The following is a 19,892-nucleotide window of genomic DNA, read 5'->3' on the forward strand; positions in this document are numbered from 1 at the left end:
GAGATTATGAGTAGAGGTGTATGTCACAATTCTTTTTTTTTTTTTTTTTTTTTGTCACAATTCTTTAACAGAACATTTCAGGGTGCTGTGCTGGACTGCATGCAAGCACTGTTATTCAAAGTGTAGAGATAAGGAGCACATTGCAAGAGGTGAAAAACGAATCTCAGATTACCAAACCCCTAATCTGGGGAATATGAACAGGTGAGATTGTTTGCAAACCTTGTTTTTAAATCAAAGCATGGTAATAGAATGAGAATCTCTCTCTGATTATTGCAATTATAGAAAGTGAAATGAAAAGAATGACGTATTTTCATTTGTTTTGTCTTCAAAAATTTATATCACTCTCATGTTATTAATGGGTCAAATTTCTAACTCAATTTGAGTTGACATATTACAAAACACATATTGTGGCCTCATGTCACAGGATATACAAGTGAGTAAGGCACAAACAACCCATGTCCTGAAAACTTACATAATAGATATATGGTGGGATGGGGGAAAAATAGGACAAATACACAAAATAATACAAGGCAGAACAAAAAACAGCACCACAGGTTTTCAAAGTACAAGAAGCCGCAGGTTCCTGAGTTTAGAAGAAGAATGAAAATTGGAAGATTTTGTGGATGAGATGAGATTGATCTGGGTCCTGAAAAATAGCAATCCAACCCTTCCCAGTCCTACAGAGGATCAAGTTTTAGCAGGCAGGGTTGGAGGTCAAAGTGGGAGATGAACATCCCTTTCCACACTGATTCAAATAAGCTAATTTTAGGAAATTTCTGGCTAGTCAAGATATTATATACCATTTTACAAGTTGATATTAATTTGCTTGTCAGTTTGGATTAACAATTGGAGGCTTCCCTTTATGGCAACAACTTGTTCTGGTAATCCTAAACCTGTGGTAAAGTGATGTGGGTTTATGTTTGTGGAACAGGAGAATATGGGTTATATGCTCAATGAAACTAGTCAGAAATGGCAATTTAATATGTTAGCAAAGAAAAATGGGTATAAGCACAGTGAATGCTGGGAAAAATAAGTCAACCTATGTATCTAAATTTTCTAGAGCCTGTAAGAGAAATGATTATGGTGTTCATAATGATGATTTTGCCAGCTCTGTTCAAGAATGCAAATATCTTCCCAAAATGGTTACAGAGAAGTACTTGTGTTATGAAAGTAAACAAATTCAGTTGTAGAAATTTTCTATTCACAAATGGTGCCAAATAAACTAAGTTACTATAAATCTATTTTGGATACTAAAACATACAGTTTTGATTATATATATATATATATATATATATATATCAGCTGTCTAAGGCAAAAATTCTTTTGGGGTCATTTGGTGATTTTATGTCTTCAAGTGTAAAGATCAATGTCACTGGTTACTTTCGAAGAGGGTTGTTTTCCCTGCAATATATCTTAAGGTTTTCTTTATTATTTTATGGTATGATTCTTCACTTTGGTTAGTTCTAAGACCTCGTTTTCACTCACAGATTGTTTTTATTTGAAAATCAGGGTTTTGAATAAATCTATTTGAATAAAACTCACATTTCTAGGAATGAAATCAAAGCCTAATCAAATAAGTTATGTATTTATATATAAGTAAAACACACTCAAACATTTTTAGGATTTAGGTAACATAGTCAACTAATAAAATATTTAACATTTGTTATAAATTTGTTAGATTTATATTAGATCACAAAATAAAAAGACCTAAAATTGGTATGGGTACAAATTCAAATTATTTTAAAGACTGTTTTGAGAAGAAACCTACAGAATCTTCTAGTTGTAAGCCAAATGTATTTCCATAACTATCAATAAAAGTTAAGATTAGTCTTTTGTTCCCTTACATAGGTATAATATTTTTGCTTGATAAACATAATGCATCTCATATTCTTTCAGTGGAGATAATTTCTAGCTGGAATCATAGACATTTTTCAAAATAAACCAAAAATGTATGTAGGTGTGAGACCACTTTTGAGTGCCAAGAAAGACTGTGGAACAAACAAAAAACCAACCAACCAACCAGACACAAAGCAAACAAAACCCCAAATTAATAAATATAATTTATAAGAAAAAATTTACATATATATTTGTGTATTTGGTAAATTGATACATTTAGTTAAAATAGTCTGTTACAGTGATTATATAAATTGAAATGATTACACATCTGATATTCTCAATTTCAGTAGTTACTAAAAAATTCAGTCTGGTAGGTTTCTGGAATATCCAGTGCTTCTAGATGCTAATTTTTTTTTTTTTTTTCTTTTGAGAGAAAAACTGATAAAAAATAAAAGAAGTAATTATATACATGGAGCTGTTCCTCATTTTTAAAAACCATAACAAAATATACACACACCTAAATATGTACATAAAGCTGTTAAGTGGAAAATACCAGAGTCCATTACTCTCAAGCTCATGTAGATTTAATTGGGCGAAAGGAAGATTCTTTTAAAAAGTAATTATGTACATTTCTAGCATTAATCTCTTTTAACCTTAGTTAATGGCAGGATCTAATTATTGGTACCAGAGGGAATGTAACAGAGCAATTAATAGGCTATGAGAAATCTTGCTTTCTTTAGCTGTCCTTTAATTTTATTTCGGAAGCCCTTTAACTCATCTAAACCCACTCCAAATACACAATTTACATACCAAGACATTTCTTGAAAAATCATTTGGTTTTGATAATGACTCTGTTTACATTTAAAAGTTATTCTTAGCTATAAACTTTTGCTACATCTTAGTTACAACAGCAGAGCATGTTACCAGTGAAGAACAAGGAAAGTCCCCAGCATTAATTAAAGAAAAGAATAACATGACTCACACAATGAAAATTAGTGACAAGATGGGTAAAACAGATGATGGTGGTTAGCTAGGCTAAGTGACTGATTCCCATATATGACTAATTGCACAATTCAAATTTGTGACACAGCAAAATACAAAATTGTAAATGTCATGGATAGTCAGAGACATTCAGGAAAAATCAATCCATGAATTTTAAACATAAACATTTCAAGACTCCACTGGTACTTTGGACAGATGCTAAATGCAACTATGAGATGATACTCTATGTGGCACAAATAAATAGGCGTTTGTAAATTTGTTAGCACTAGCCCGGATGATAACACGTCCATGGTGGAATATAGGAAACTTAAAAAAGAGTTATCTTAAGATCGTATGCTCTTCTCTCCATAATCACATGATAAAGAAAAAGAGGTAAAGCAAGTCAGATCCATTTTACAATTTAACCATTCATTGTATCTTGTCATTGCATTCTATGCTACAGGATATACAGACTATATAATGGGCTTCATGTCATATAACTCAATATATTTAAGACTTTTTTCCTTGTCTTTAATTTTTAGCTGTTTTACTGCTATGTACCTAGGTATGTTTCTCTTTGTATTAATGCTGCTTGCAGTTTGCATTGCTTCTCAAACCTGTGATTTGCCAACTTTGGTCAGTCTTGGAAAATTATTAGCCAGCATCTTCTCAAATACTGTTTTTTCCCATTCTTTTTCTCACTTCTTTCTGGGACTCAAAATACACATATGCTAGACCTTTTAAATTGTGTCCCATATGTCTCTTTTTGCTCTTCTCTATATTTTTATCTTTTTATACTTTTGCAATTGGTTTGAACATTTTTCTGTTAACCTATCTTACAGTTCACTAAACTTTCTTCTGCCATGCCTAATCTGTTAAATTGATTTGAGTTTGCAATTTCAGTATATTCTATTTTTCATTTCTAGAATATCCATTTGATTCATTTTAATAGAATCCAGTTCTCTGGGAAATTATCATCTATTTTATTGAACTTAATCACAATTAAATTTTTAAAGTCCCTATCTGATAATCTCAATATCTGTATTGCTGCTTCTCTAATTTGTTTTTTTCTCTTGATTTTCAGTCATTTCATCCTGTCTCCCGGCATTCTTGGTAACTTTTGCTTAAGTGCTAAACACTGCATATGAAAAACTGTAGAGGCTGGAGGTGGTATATTCTTCAGAGATGATTTAATTTTCTTCTGGCAAGTAGGCAAAATAGAGATAGATCACCTTGATCCAAAATGGGATTGAACTGGTCAAAGGTCTGTTTCAGCCTTTCAAGAACCAGTCTATTTCCAGTTTGCCCCACTCCTACCTAAAGCATAGGCCTTCAAAGATTTCAAATAAAACCCTGGGCGTTTAACAGGGCCTTTTCTCCATGATGATCCCTAAACAACAATTTTTGTGTCCTGGTCCCATGAGAAGGTCAAAACTCTGCTTATTACTTTAGCCTCTTGGCAGCCACTTTTAGTTGGTTTTGTGGCCTCTTATTACAGAGAGTTTAGAAATTGGCCAATACCTTGAGGGCAAAAGCTACACAGATTTTGTTTCCCTAGCTCAGTGAGATGTTGATAGCTATAGGCTTCCATTTTTGGCTTGACCTCTATATTTGATGCCATGAACTGGCAAATGCTAAATGGAAAAAAAGAGGCAGAGAAGGTCTCGTTCTCCACAACTTGTTTTCCTTTCCTCTGGGATCTTAGACCCTCAAGTCCTGGCTGTGTTGGTTGTTCCCGAGTGCCTTCAAGCAGCTGTTAGTTGAATTTTATCAGCTTTTATAATTGTTCCTGATGGAAAACTTGGTCTGATACAAGCTACAATGTCATAGCCAGAAACAGAAGTCTATTCACTCATCACATTTTAGTCATATATCAAAATCCATTAAAATAATATAATTTTAGGACTGAAGAAATTCAGTAATGTCTGAAGGGAGAAATACCAAATGAGTAAAAATTGTCAACAGAAGAAAACTTAAATGACCTTTCTGAAGGCCAGAAGACTTTAAAATTTATTTTTAATAATCTGAAATATGGAATACTTTATACAAATATCAAGTGAAATATTTGGGCTTTATCAAGATCTCCCTTTGATAATATAAAACTAGTGCTGGGACTTCCCTGGTGACACAGTGGTTAAGAATCCACCTGCCAACGCAGGGGACACGGGTTTGAGCCCTGGTCCGGGAAGATCCCACATACCACAGAGCATCTAAGCCCATGCGCCACAACTACTGAGCCTGCGCTCTAGAGCCCGTGCGCCACGACTACTGAGCCCGTGTGCCACAACTGCTGAAGCCTGTGCGCCTAGACTCCATGCTCCGCAGCAAGAGAAGCCACTGCAATGAGAAGCCCGCGCACAGTAACAAAGACCCAGTGCAGCCAAAAATAAATAAATTAAAAATAAATAAATAAATAAAACTAGTGCTGTATTCAGAGCAGTTTACTATGTGTATGCTTAAATGTGAATTGACAGTCTAATTACAAGAAATAAAAAGAGCTGTAGGAAACAAAGTATAAAGATGATCTTACATATGTATAAAGCCTGAACCAGTTGATGTTTAAATGTACCTTGTTAGTTTCCGTTTCCTTTTGGCAGCAGCAGTCATTGCCATGTAGGATGGTACTATGCTTGGTATAGGCAGAGAATGCTTAGTTGAGAATGAAGAAGGGGCAAGCCTGTATATTAAATAATGAAAAATAAAAAGACTAATTTTGATTTGTACTATGGAGAAAAAAGGGGGCATACACTTCCATAATTAGAACATCATTTTGTCTTAATACATAAAGGAAAACATTATTCAATACTATAAACTTCCCTTGATTGCCTGGGGTTTTCTTCTCTCTTTTTTAAACCATAGATAGATTTCTGCATTCCCATAGCATAGAAAGGTGAAGGTATCATTCTTCCCATATTTAGATTAATTGTGAACATACATATTAAGTGAGAAGGATATGTTTTTGCTTGGATGACATGCAGTCAACCATACCTTAGACTTACGACTATTTCAGAGTGAGCTGAGGTTTGCTAAACATCAATAGAAACTGTGGTATTTCCTTTAGTGAAGATATTAATGAATAATATAAACAATTGGTAATCATCTACTGATGGCTTGGAACATCTTAACTTTGGAGTATGAAGAACAAACTAAATATATCTTAAGGTCTCCTCTAGCCTAACAAGTGTCAATCAACTTAAGTTTTAAAATTAAAGACTTCACAATATTGTGTTAGTGGCTTAATATTTAGAGAGAAAGACAAATAAGATTTAATGAAGGTAAAAACACTGACTTTTGTAATCAAGGTAGCATACTTCATCTACGAAACAGATCTTAAATATACCTACAGAGGAAAAAGAAAGCTAATAGTTTAAAGGCTATGTAAATAAAACAAAAGAAGAATTGGCAAATAGTCCTGTGTACCTTTGTAAAATGTTATTGTTTGGTAGTGATTCTTGTTCAGGTAATTTACTTTTCAAGCTCTTGGTGTCTTCACATATAATAAATGTAGACTCCAAATCCTCCTGGCCATATTCTTTTCTCTTGCTGAGAGGGATATCTACTTCACACAACATTTTCAGAGAATTATCACTGTTTGTATTTGAGTTGATGGTCTGAAAACTGGTAGTATGTGATGATGATTTTAATAAGGTCACTGCAGATGGATATTGAGAAGTTTTTATACAGTCTTCTGGAGTATACACAATGGGTTGAAGTTCTTTGCTGAGGGAATCATTGAGCTGCATATTTTCAGACAGTGTAGATTTCTGGGGATGTTTTGCTTTCAAGGGAGAAGGCATTAATTTTCTTCGGGTTCTTTTTTGTGGAGGAATTTTAAGCAGATTAGATTCACTCGGAGATGTGCCTGTTCAACAAAATTAAAAACAAGTTCAATAATGTTGCCTAAATAGTTTTCCAATAACCTTACCAGTTAAGAGAAGGAAAAAAAAGACCCCCAGTAATAAGTATATTTTCTGCCAAATTGATAAAAATTTAAAAGAAAATAAATAAGTTGGAAAGAAAAAAGTTATTGCTAATAACGTTAAAGTTAATAAACTCATTATAAAGAAATTCTACAACAGAAAATAGATACTAAGTAGCTAATATCAATATTATAGATACAGCTGTCTTGAGATATTGGGCAATTATGAAAATAAACTGCATCCAGTAAATGTATACATTTCTCTAAGGATCTGTACCTGACCCTCTTATTCTATATTCTTATTTCTTTTCTTTTTCTTTGTTTAATTGAAGTATAGTTGGTTTACAACATTGTTAGTTTCTGGTGTACAGCAAATTGATTCAGTTTTATATATATATTCTTTTTTGGATTCTTTTCCATTATAGTTTATTATAAGACATTGAATATAGTTACCTGTGCTATACAGTAGGACCTTGCTGTTCACCTATTTTACATACAGTAGTTTTTAATCTGCTTATCTCAAACTCCTAATTTATCCCTACCCCTCCTTTCCCCTTTGGTAACCATAAATGTGTTTCTTATGTCTGGGAGTCTTTCTGTTTTGTAAATAAGTTTATTTGTATCTTTTTTCTTACATTCCACATTTAAGTGGTATCATATGATATTTGTCTTTCTCTGACTTACTTCACTTAGTATGATAATCTCTAAGTCCATCCATGTTGCTGCAAATGGCATTATCTCGTTCTTTTTTTATGGCTATACACTCTATTTCTAATTATCCTCTTGCCATTACCTTCTCAGTCATGTGGGTCCCATATAACTAGATTTTTACTTTTTCCTTGCATTTCCCAATCTTCACCAATCCTGCCTCTTTTACACTTACAGTTAAAACATAATTCTGATCATGTCATTCCCCTGATTAAAGATGTTTAGTAATCTTTAAACAGAAACATAATGCCCAGAGATTTTTAGTAGGGGAATTCTTGTTCCTTGCTCCAAAATTAAGAGACAAATTGTTTTGTTTGAACTTAAGTGTGAACTCCCACAATACTAGACATGCTTAAATATTTAAGTACAGAAAGACTTCTCACTTTCTTTTAGTGTACAAAATAATGACTTGTTTACATATATAACAATAATCTTGATCAGCTCCAGTGTACTTATGTTGCATTTTTAAATTAATATATCTTTTTTCTGCTTTGCCTATTTCATTCTGGTAAACTTCATGGTGCCTGACACAAAGTAACTCTGCTTGGAGTGTGCTGTCCAGGGAAGAAACTATAAGGTGTATTTCTCACCATGTTTTCAAATCAGGCAGTAAAATTCCCAATTGATGTTATATTTGCTTTACAATATAATAATAACTTAAGTAACACTGAAAGCTGAATAAAATAAGTGCTGTGTATTTCAATAAAGCAATTCAAACTTTCAACCAAGTTAGAAAATACACTGATAACAATCAGCAACAGTACATGCATTATTCTTATTACATTAGTTGACAGTAGACTCTGCTGTGGCTAGGTTGACAATTACCCTCTAGGAAATACAATTTAAAAACAGGAAGAAAAATATGATCCCTGTTCTACTAAGGAATTTTACTTTTCTGAGAACTAGATAAATGATATCCAGATCTTAAAATAATTTTCCACTCCCTTTTACATGACATTTGTCAAATTTTCCATTACCAGATATTTTTATACTAATGCTGCAGTGTAAAGACAGTAACTTTTCTCCACTGTGCTGCTACCACCAATTTGGTGGCTATTAATAGCTGGAAGATTAACTTCTTTTCCCAGGAGAGGGAGCAGGGGTATGCAGAGGATAGAAAACTATATCGAGGATAGAAAACTGAATTGGGAGTCAGGAGACTTGGATTCTATTTCTGGCTTCACCAACAACACACTGAGTGACCTTGGGCAACTCACTTAAGCAGTGTGGGCATTAATACCCCCTAGAAAAAAGGGGATACTATCTTTCTATGTACAGGGATTTTCTAGGATTAGATAATATCTATAAAATACTTAGAGCTCAAGGAAAGGCTCTAGAAATATAGGCTTCAACTGTTAGCATTGTGACGTTCACAGGGTAAGCTGTAATTTACTTTCCAGTATTCCATCAATACCCAGCACACCATTATCACCAAAAGAATATATTTCAAACAATATATTGTTTGAATATATTTCACTTTCAGTTTATCAGATACCCAATTTATCAAGACTGATGATAAATTGTAATATAAACCCAAGGTACTGTGAAAGCAGGCACATCTAAGTGCTATTTGAACATGCAGGCGTGGTAACAACATTCTAAAATTTAGAACACAATGGACCATGAAACCTCAAGGGATAGGGATTATCCAGAGTAACTATTTTTCTTGTGCATATCTACAGAGGGATAATCTCTGGAGTGGCAGTGGGCAAATTCCCATGATGGTGGACCATGTTTTCTCTATTGCTTATAAACAGCATGAAAAGCGGGGGGGTGTCTTCCATAACACACCAAAAAGAAAAATCTACCAGTTCTTTGGGATAATCTAAACATACATCCAATATCAAATTTTGGTATGATCAGACTAAGTAACAGTTTGCAGTGAAAGCAATAGTAATCTTACAATGACATTATCTTTAGCTATAATTCTGCTCTCCTGATAGGATATGATAACTTGAAGGAGAAACGTGAAGATGAGGCCGATAATGGACTCACATACCACTGTTTTACTGGACCTGAAAGGAGAGATGCTACAGACACACAGCATGTACAAAATACAAATCCAGGGGGTTCTTTTCTTTCTATCCTCTCAGTTATTAAGTACAGATAAAATAAAAAGAGAGCAGAAAATAGATGGTCAATTCAGGACTACTTAGGCTGACTAGTTGCTAAGAAAGGTTCAGAAGATAATCAGAGCAAATTAAGATTTAAAGGCTTAAATAAAAATTAGACAGTCAATTCACTGTAACTGTAAGGGGATAATGACTCCATTTATTCCTGAAGACTAAAAGAGCACGATAAACAACATGAGATTTCACTTTGAATACGATATCCAGAATATATAAATACAACTATATAATAAATAGTCATTCCCCTTTAGTTAGGCAAGAATACTTTAAGTGGGTATGACAAACTGGAGGGTGCTGGATTAGAGGCTACAACAACCACTGGATATACTAGGTCTATGTCTATAAAAGAGATCTGCTGTACTTTTCCATTAGAGGATGTGCAGTAACTTTCCAGAAAAGCAGGCTTGGGGAGTCTGTAGTTTCCCTTGATTCAGCCTGGGAAAATACTATCTAACAAGATTCTGTAATTCTTTGGCCTACAGAGTGGAAATGACAAAGAAGGTAACCTGGAGGAAGATTATAATTCCTTTAAAAAGGGCCCATAAAACGAGAAAAGGAATCATGTAGTTAAGGACTTTCAGAACAAGGGACTCTAATAGGTAATGGTAGTCAATGAAATACCTCAGCAATAGAGGTGCCACACAGGAGGTGACAGGACATTAAAAATGCATTGTTATAAGGTAGGATCTTATAAATGGGGATGGAAAAGATTGGCAGCTGCTTGGGAGGAAAGCAAGTCTTCTCTCCAGGGTCTCTCCATCTAAAGAAGCAGCCTACTACATCATATACTAAGGATAGAAGGTAGCAGGTATCCTATGTTCTGAAAAATTTTGTTATTTCTAGACCATGTCTTGGAACTTTAATTCTCCAGCACAGTGTAGGTGTACTGCATTTCTATTGCTCTGAAATGGTTATGATCCATGGTTATGTGAATATGACTTGTTGAAATTCATGTCCAAATAATAACAATAACCATAACGTCGAGACCTTTAAAAGAAGTTACTACTATTATTTTCAATACGGTATCAACGTTTATTTGATTAATGAAAAAAAAGGCTGTAGTCAGCTATGGAACAAGAAAAACAATCTAAGAGGACTGCATGTGCATAAAAAGATTCACTGTTTGTTCATTCATCTAGTATTAAGCACTGCCATGTTCCAGACCTTTTCTAGGTATTGAGAATATAGCAGCAAACAGAACAATTAAGAATCTACATTTCTGAGGGGAGAAGGCAGAAAAATAAATTATCTTAATACGTTAATAATGATATATGAGTTGTAAAGACAGTAAGACAGAAAAGTGGAGTAGAGGGTGATGGGAGATAGGAGGGGTGTGGTTTATGATGGCCAGGGAAGGTGATTCTAAGAATGGGATATGTGATCTGAGACTTGAATGGCTATGAAGGAGGCAGGCCTACAAAGATCTGGGGAAAGAGGCAGAGGAAACAGGAAGCGCAAGATCCAGTGGCAACAATAAATTTGTTGAGCTCAAGGAAACGAGAGAAGGCTAGTGTGATTGAAGTGTAGTGAGTTAAGAGGGAGAGAAGAAATGAGAAGCTAGAGATATTGAAAGAGGCCAGCCTGTGTTAGGATATATGGATAAGGGCTTGGATTTATTCCAAGTGCAAAGGGATATCTGTGGAGGATTCTAAGCATGGTTATGATGTGATCTGATTTACATTTTAAAAAAAGATTGCTTTGCTTACTGTGTGGAGAAAATGTGAATGGGTAAGAGAGGAAACAAGGAACAAGAACAGTAACAAGACTATTGCTATAGCTCAGGCAAGAAATAACAAGAGCTTGGACTCGAGTGGTAGTAGTGATAGATGTGGGAAGGGTGTGGTAATCAAATAATCAGATAAAAATTATATAAAGTAAATCCAGAATGTATGTAATAACATACATAGGTGTGATGAGGTGTCTGACAATCAGGAACAAAGATAAGGAGTTCACACAAAGGAGTAGTATATATTAATTTTATACCATTTTACAGAAATTGACAACATTCCATAAAACCATGAACCATTTGACATGCACAATTACAGAAAGGTTCAAAAGGTCCTAAATATCATCCCTCAAATTTGGCATTCTCTTCTTACTGACATTACCTGCTCCCAGCCCCCACTCATCAGGCTTGAAGTCCTGTCCCCTTGAGGAGCTCTGATCCAAGTGAATTCAGGTGTCTTAGAACCTGCCTCCTTCCCTCTCTGGTCTGGATACGCATGGACTTGAGGCAGCAGGTGCTCTTTGGGGTTTGAGGATATGATTTCTTAGTTAGAGATGATGGGTGTTATTATCATGCTGGGGTAGGGAAAAGGAAGGAAGGAGAGTGAGGCTAAGTAGGAAATGGCTCTAGAACAAGGGTGGCAGACAGAAGAAAATTTATTGAAAATGGATTTTGGCTCCTAGGAAGTTGTACAAAAAGCAATGTGAGGGGAAGATGTAAGTTAATAGAGTGATGGGAAAGGGATCTCCTTTTAGGTCAGGCACTCTACTTTCTCATCTCTAAACACCCTCAAACAACTGAAACATTTATCTTCACTTCCAGACATAGACATACTGTGATTTCAGACACAAGTGCTGACTGCTTCCCTCCCAATATCTTGATAATTATCTTGAACATTCAATTACTTAAAAAGGAGCCAATGCATTTTAAATCCATGTTTAGTGAAGCCTTGAAAATGCAAAATGTGGTCTTGTAGTGAATGCATTAATCAAGTAATATATGATATACATGATATTAGAACCTTTTCTTTTTGGTAGGGGCACAAGATAGAAAGGCACTGAATACTTAAATTGCTCACTAGAAGATCCAGTCCTTGGTTGGCTCCGCCTTAAATGTCTCACCTTAGAAACACCCGTAGTACAAGAAGAGATATGAAGGTTAACTTTGTAAAAGAAAACCAGTTTTAACCAAGGTGGTAATCTGAGTAGAGGTATGTAGCTCCCCTTCCAGATTCCTTTTAAAAGGACCATATAATAGAAATAGGAGAAAACTTGCTCTAATGTTAGAAATAAGAGAAGAGTATTATCTGCACACCAGGACAGTAGAGGACCTTATGAGAAATATTGTGTAGCTAGAACTGGAAAAAAGGAAGGCATAGAGAGAATAACTTATAATTTCCCCACTTCATCCTTCAATGCTATCCTTGGGAGTGAAGTAAAAGGCACTGGAAGAATGTCACTGAAGTTCCTTAAATGAGGAACAGGGATGAGGGAGTAGATAGGGTAGGAGGAGAAAGGGTGAGATAACACTATGAGATACAGTGAAATGACAATATGTGAACGCTAGCAGCAGCACTAAGAGGCCCTAAGATTCAGTCCTGGTCTAGCTGTCTCACCGTAGAAAGGAACACTGAACAGAAAGTGCCCAACCCTGTGGGCCTTGCTCCCAGCACTGGTGGCAAAGAGGCAAAGTTTCTACCTGAGGCTCTGGTTTCTTTTCTATACTCCCTGGGCTGTGAGGTCCATGAAAAGGAATGCACTTCCCCCATATCCCTGGACCTTACTATCTACTTGATTATCAGGAAGTTAAGGGCAAAACCATACTACCAATAAGCACAGAGGAAACTCACTGGACCAGTAAAAGGATAATACAGTATAAAGGAGAGGCAGAACTGGCACACAAACTCAGGCCTTCTGATAATCCAGAAGCCATGTTTTACCTACACCGAGCTACCACCACAGGGAGAATTTAATCAATTAGGATAATGGCTAAATAAAACATGGGACATACATAATTACACTGTTATTTAAAGCCATATTTTACAGATTATCTGATGATTTGGGAAAACATCCCATGAAATGAAGCAGTAAAGAAATTTAAATACAGCATGATCCCAATTTTGAAAAAAAAACAAAACCCCCATCAAAACCAAATCAAAGCATGTACATACAGACCCCATGAGCGAAAAGGGGGTGAAAAAGTCACAGAAAACAGAGCAGAAGGAAATATGGCTCATTAGCTGAAAGACCGAACTATGTACACAGAACACAACCAGGGTCACCAGATATTTGAGAGTATGTCTTTCAACATGATAATCAAGACATATGACTACACACAGGAAAAAAAAGTGAGAGGAAATAAATGAGTATATTAGGACAACCATAATTAATATCTTCTGAGAAATGAGACATTATTACATTCATGAAGCAAAACCAAAGTGCTATAAGAAGAAACACTGAATTTTAAGAAAGAGTTCTTAGAAATTTAAAATGAGAGGAAAACAAAATAAAAGTAAAGGTTCTAAGATAAAGTGGAAGACATCTCCTAGAAAGAAGAAAAAACAAACCAAAAGAGGTAAATACTAGAAAACAGATAATAGAATTAGAGGATCAATCCAGAAGATCCAACATCAGAATGATAAGTGTTCCAAAGACAGAACAGAAAGAAGGGCAGAAACATATTATGGAGGTTTATGTATGTAAGCACGTGGAAGTGCTTGAATACATATGTGAAAATTTCTGAGTGAAAGCATAAAGGTTTCCAGAGCAAAAGGCCCACAAACTGTTTAGCATAATGAACTTAAAAAAGACTAACACCAAGGTATAGCATTGTGACATTTCAGAATACCAAGGATCCCAAAATCTTCCTGGGAGAAAAAGTCCCACACAAAGTATGAAGAATAAAAATGGCATGACAGTTAATGGCAACACTGGAATCTAGAAATCAATGGAGCAATGTCTTCACAGTTCTTAGAAAAATTATTTCCAACCTAGAATTCCATACCTAGTCAATCAGAAAATAAAAATATTGCTGTACATCCAAGGTCTAAAAAAAATTTTACTTCCTATGCACCCATTCTCCCGAATTTATTGGAGGATGTACTTCCGTAGAATAAAGGAGAAAACAAGAAAGAGGATGGGAAAAAAACAAATACTACATACAGAAACCATAAAGCTGTACAAGAAAGAGAATTTATACACTTCTTAGCTCAACAGAGAACGATATTTACTTGATAACACTCTAGAGATTTATTTTTAAAAAGGTGAAAAACTCTTTTGGCAAAAAGGGGGACAGGAGGAAATGTATACACATTGTAAAGGAGCTAAATCCTTTAAAATAAAATGAAATAAAAGTAAGTAGATAACATCTAAAATTGGAAAAATATAAACAAAAAGAATTAGCAGTATAAATTTGAAATTTAGAAATTAGGAGGAAAAATCAAAAGAAATAGTCAAAAGGTGAATAAGAATTGGGAGTGGGCAGCAATAGGGCAAGGAATACTTACACAAATATTATAGTACTTGTTAGCTTTCTAAATTATGTGCAGGTATTACTTTTATAAAAATATAAACTGAATTTTAAAAGGAGGTGGAGGTGAAGAGGGGGAAAAAAGGAGGGGGCAGGGGGAGATGGGAGAGACAGACACACACACACACACACACATGCACACAGATGCAGAAGCTTTTAATGAAAAGAAAAATGGTTAAACTTTGGGGCTATAAAAGGAAAGAGCAGTCCAAAATCACATCTCTTGCTTGTCCTGGGATAGCTTTACCCCAAATCTGTGGACTCTGAGTGGGGTCAAACTAGCCAAAGCTATGAGTCTAACTGAAACATGCAAGCAGATAACATGAAATGGAATTGGCAATCAAATAGAAGGGCAAAATGAACATTCTAGGCCTAGGGAAGGTGGGAGAGATCTTTTATTTAGCCCCATTCTCCACTGGCTTACCATCTCACTCTCCTACTTACGTTTTCCCTAGCATGCAACAAAAAGAAAGGCAGAACAGTTATCTACCTAGTAATTTAAAGAGGGCCAATAAAAATGTGAATCAATCAGCAAAAATAAATCATTCAATATGGTGAGAATGAGCAGAATGGATTTAAAGTCATGAGTCCCAGGAATGAAGGAAAATTCCTCTTCTTCAGGGAAGAGGTAAACCACTTGTGAAATCTGAATGTTAGCATGTGTAATTCTGTTATGCTTTAAAGTTTATAGCACATAATAAATAGTAGAAATAAAAATAAAGCTTAGATAGCAAAAATTCTAAGAAATAAAAGATATATTTTGTATGAGGACATGGATTTAATCAGTTTGCTTTCAGATATTTTAAGTGTCCTAAAGACCTCTAGCTTTAATGATATGTCTTATACCTATCTTTATCTTTACATTTAGATTCCATACGAAGGTAAGATATACTTTAATTTCTTCACAGGTCTGTTGAGATATTCAGATGATTAAACAGAGAGGATACCACTTTAAGGATCAAGACATTTTCTATTACTGTTTTCAAATTAACTAGAATACATACAATTCTAAAGAACAGTTTGGGAACTTCCTGGAGAGAAAATGTTCATTGAAAAATAACTTTGGTATTGCTTTACTTATAAAGGTCTAACATAGTTATCTTGAAATTCAAGACGATCTCTTAGGGCTTTTTAACACCTCAAATAGTTGAAGGCACATATTAATAAAATAACAATATAATGCACCCTATTGTTGTTTTTATAGTTATAAAGCCTTTTTAGCAAAAAATGCATAAACAATGCTAGAGATTTATTCATCAACTCCTTTAGGGAAGAGGTTTAGGGAAGAGGGTAGGCAATGAAAGTTATATGATTAAATAATATAACTTTTCAAAATGACTATGTCCTACAATTTAGACCAGGATTTGAAAAGTGATCAGAGACAGATCAGAGCTAATGAAAGATATAGAAAAGTCTCTCTTCTAAACCCTAGGGTAAATTTTGCTTAATGAATCCAATCCTAGTCTTTGTAATACTTAACCATTAATAGTTTAGGAAATATCTTAAAATATTTATATGGTGCTTTAAGGCATCATATATACAGCTGAAAATGTGCATTTCAGGATAAAGTGGTTTAGTGTTCTATTTGTCTGTTCCTACATTATGACTAGAGATTCCCGCTTCAAAAAGTTTGTTTACTGTAAGTCCATAAAGAGACTTAAAAAGGAAGTCAGAAAAAAACATTTGTTGAGACTGCCAAGGTTTACAAGCCTTTCAAAGTCTTTTAAGTATTAAAACCACTTTCAAAATTAACTCTAAATGCAAGTGCTAAAATTGTGGATAGTGAAAAAATACAATTTTCATCAGTAGTATTCCAAATTCTAACACAATGTTACCTAGATTACAACATAAGAACATTAACATTTGTGTAGTCTGTGTAGCATTTTATAGAATAAAATATGCTATTAATATAAGCCACAGCTTAATATCAAAACAAAAACAGTAAAAATAGTAATAAAATTAGAATTAATTTGTCTGATCACTAAATTATATTTGCTAAGTGGTTAAAAGAAATTATGAACAAATATTTGATGACTGGTTAATGAAGAAGTAAACACAGTTTAGATATTAATCTGCCATTTGCCATCATTCCCCCAAACTTCTGAAATTTTAAGGAATATGATCAACTAATGGCGGTGCAATAAAAGCAATAAATTAGATATTTTGACTTTGTTAGTGAAATACAGGAGAGTCTCATAAAGAAGTATATGAAAAAGACATTTGAGAAATTGCCTATACCTCAAGAGAAACATATAAAAATGTATTTACTGGCTGCATTGTTCTTTAAGCTATTTAAGTCCACTTGTGAGCATAATCTAGTTTGCTTCATTATTTCAATCTTTCAAATATTTCATTTCTCCAAGAAGCTTATCCCACCGATTTGATTTAGGACTCTAAAATGTTTCCAGTAGAAAGCAGGAAAGAGTTGTTTCATGTCCGTCTTTCTAAAAGTAGTTTTAAGAAATGTCAGTATATTTTTACTTTTAAAAGATTTTTTTACAATATTTATTTTTTTGCTTATTATAAAAAATTTCCTTAACGAGGCCATAGGATTAAATGTTACATATATTAATATAGGCCACTTCTTATATGATCCTACTAATACACAAGGATATTATATAATTTAAGATAATTATATATTATATAATATGCTAGTACATTAGTAGGAAAAAGAAATAAAGTGGTGGTGTAAATGAGCTAAATCTTCATCTCTTAGAATGAGCTGATAATACCTAAACATAGATGAATCAATAAACAGCAGTAAGCATACTGTTTAGAATTTGTTATACATCATCCAACATGCATTTTAATAGAAAATAGAAAAAACAGACTTGTTTTGTCTGTTTTCCTAAAAGCAGTTTTAGGAAATGTCAGTATATTTTTACTTTTAAATGAATTCTTTTAATTATTATAAGAAATGCCCTTAAATCAATGCATTATTAACAACAAGTCACATCTAAATAATTTTAAACCAATGCCCATTACAGAGGAAAAGGAAATTAAAACTTACACATGTTTCATAGTAGCAAAAAAAGAAAGGCCCAAGTAATAGAAACCCTTACTTTATGATATTCTTACATCATAAAAATCATATAGTTTAGCAATGTATATAGTTTTTTACTGAATTTCCACTTTAAAATGGTCATACTAATTCTTGATTAATTATAGGCCACCAGGAAAATCACAGTGGGGTTCATCTCAAACACAGAACCAGAATTTAGCACTATATGATATTAATGTTCACTTAAACTTTCCTACTTTATAATTTGTTGCTCACAGCAAGAAAAGTGATATGCTCATATATCAATCATATTTGTTGTTGGCATAACTAAAGTCCCTTATTGATTTACCAGGGGCAAGTCAGGTAAAGAAACCAAGCAATACAAAGTAATAACATATATAAATATGATTATAATGAAGACTTAAAAATACAAAATTTTCTTCACAGACCCAAAAATATGAATAGAAGGCACTATACCATTTCAACCCCTCAAAACTGAGATGTCATCTACCTACTACTACTAGAAGAAAGAAAACATAAATGTGAATTAAATAGATAAATACCTTTATAATTTAAAGTTGGGTTATGTAGAAATTAACAACCACCATAAATAAAAGAAAAATATGTGCCATATATGGCAAAGTGTTTAAAGCTCTTGTCTGTATATATATGTATATCTATGTATATACATATGTGGTCATCTATCTATCAAACAAAGTAAATAAGGAAAATGAAAGATAATAGAAAAATAAGACAAAGGAGATAAACAGGTAACTCAGAATGAAATACAAATGGACAAAAGCACATTAAAAAAATATTCACCTTCTACCCCCCTTTATCGGGGTGGACTGTACACTTATAATAGTTCTGGAGAATAACCTGACAATGCATATCAAATGCTTTAAAAATGTACAGACCCTCTGACCTAACTATTCTACTTTTGGGGGTCTTAGCCTAAGGAAATAATTAAACAAGTCGCAAAATATGCACACACACACACAGATGTCCAGTGGAGTGTTGCTTACAACAGCAAGAAAGGGGAAACAACTGAACGTTCATTAATAGGGGATTAGGTAAATATAATATGCAGGTAACAAAAGTTACTTAAATTCATATTTGATAGGAAAATGTGTGTATAACAAGGGGTTCTGTGAAAAAAAGCAAAACGAGGTTAAAACATTAGTGAAAGGGGCAATAAACCTAAAAGTGATGAAAAAACTGTTTTCGACTGTCAATGAAGTTATAGTTTGTTGGGGAGAGGGAAGGTAAGATATGATAATTGTTATAACAATGGAATAAAAAATATAATGGAAATGTAAAAGAGTGTGTGCAGGCAAAGTGGGGAGGACTCATTAATGGGAAGGTTTCACAAAGAAGGCAGTATCTAAATTGGACTGTCAATGAGGATAAGGATCTTAATGTGCTAGGATGTGGGATGGAAAGAAAGTAGCACTCAAGATCGAGGGAGAAGCCTGGAAACTGTAGAGGCAAGAAAATGAAAGCATGTTTAAGAGGAGGTTGGGACACTGAGTGCCATAGGGAAGTGAGTCTGCATGGGGCTGGGAAAGCCTTTAAAGGTTCTTCTAAGTAAGGGGTCTGAACTTTGCTAGGAAGATCATTTTAGGGTGAAGAGTAGATTGTAGAGGGGGAGAGGTGAGAAATGGAAACTGTTCTAGATATCACTATAATTATTCATTTCTTACATCAACTCTTCTCAAAGTGTTTTAAAATAAACTGAATTAAGAATCATCACTCTATTCTGTTTAAATAAATCTCTAAAACACAAGTACTAACTGGCAATTTCATGTGGTTTCTTAGGTAGGAGGGGTCTATATTTATTTTTCAGCTTTTTGAAATATTCCACAGATGGTTCCTCTAAATAGAGAGACTAGATAATTTATCACTAATGAGTTAAAAATCCCCCTCTTAAAAAATGGGCAGGCCTTCTGGGGTCATTTTTGATGTGCCATATCATGTGTCCTGAATGATTTTACCCAGGGGAACTAATTTATCAAAAGCTTAAGACTGCAAATGTTAAAAGATTTACAGAGCTGTACGTTAGTG

At 34.1% G+C, this 19,892-nt stretch overlaps 1 protein-coding gene across 1 annotated transcript in view; it reads right to left on the bottom strand.

Annotated features, from left to right (window-relative positions):
* The window catches only part of KIF18A (kinesin family member 18A), a 78,781-nt gene that overhangs the window by 3,384 nt on the left and 55,505 nt on the right, over positions 1-19,892 (bottom strand). Inside the window, exons 14-15 of the mRNA XM_024764693.1 lie at positions 6,238-6,679; positions 5,387-5,494 (exon numbers count right to left, since the gene is read on the bottom strand). Coding sequence (XP_024620461.1) covers positions 5,387-5,494; positions 6,238-6,679 — 550 coding nt within the window. The remainder of the gene's footprint in view (positions 1-5,386; positions 5,495-6,237; positions 6,680-19,892) is intronic.

This window comes from Neophocaena asiaeorientalis, unplaced genomic scaffold (assembly GCF_003031525.2).
Source record: "Neophocaena asiaeorientalis asiaeorientalis breed wild unplaced genomic scaffold, Neophocaena_asiaeorientalis_V1.1 scaffold230, whole genome shotgun sequence".
Lineage (NCBI taxonomy): Eukaryota > Metazoa > Chordata > Mammalia > Artiodactyla > Phocoenidae > Neophocaena > Neophocaena asiaeorientalis.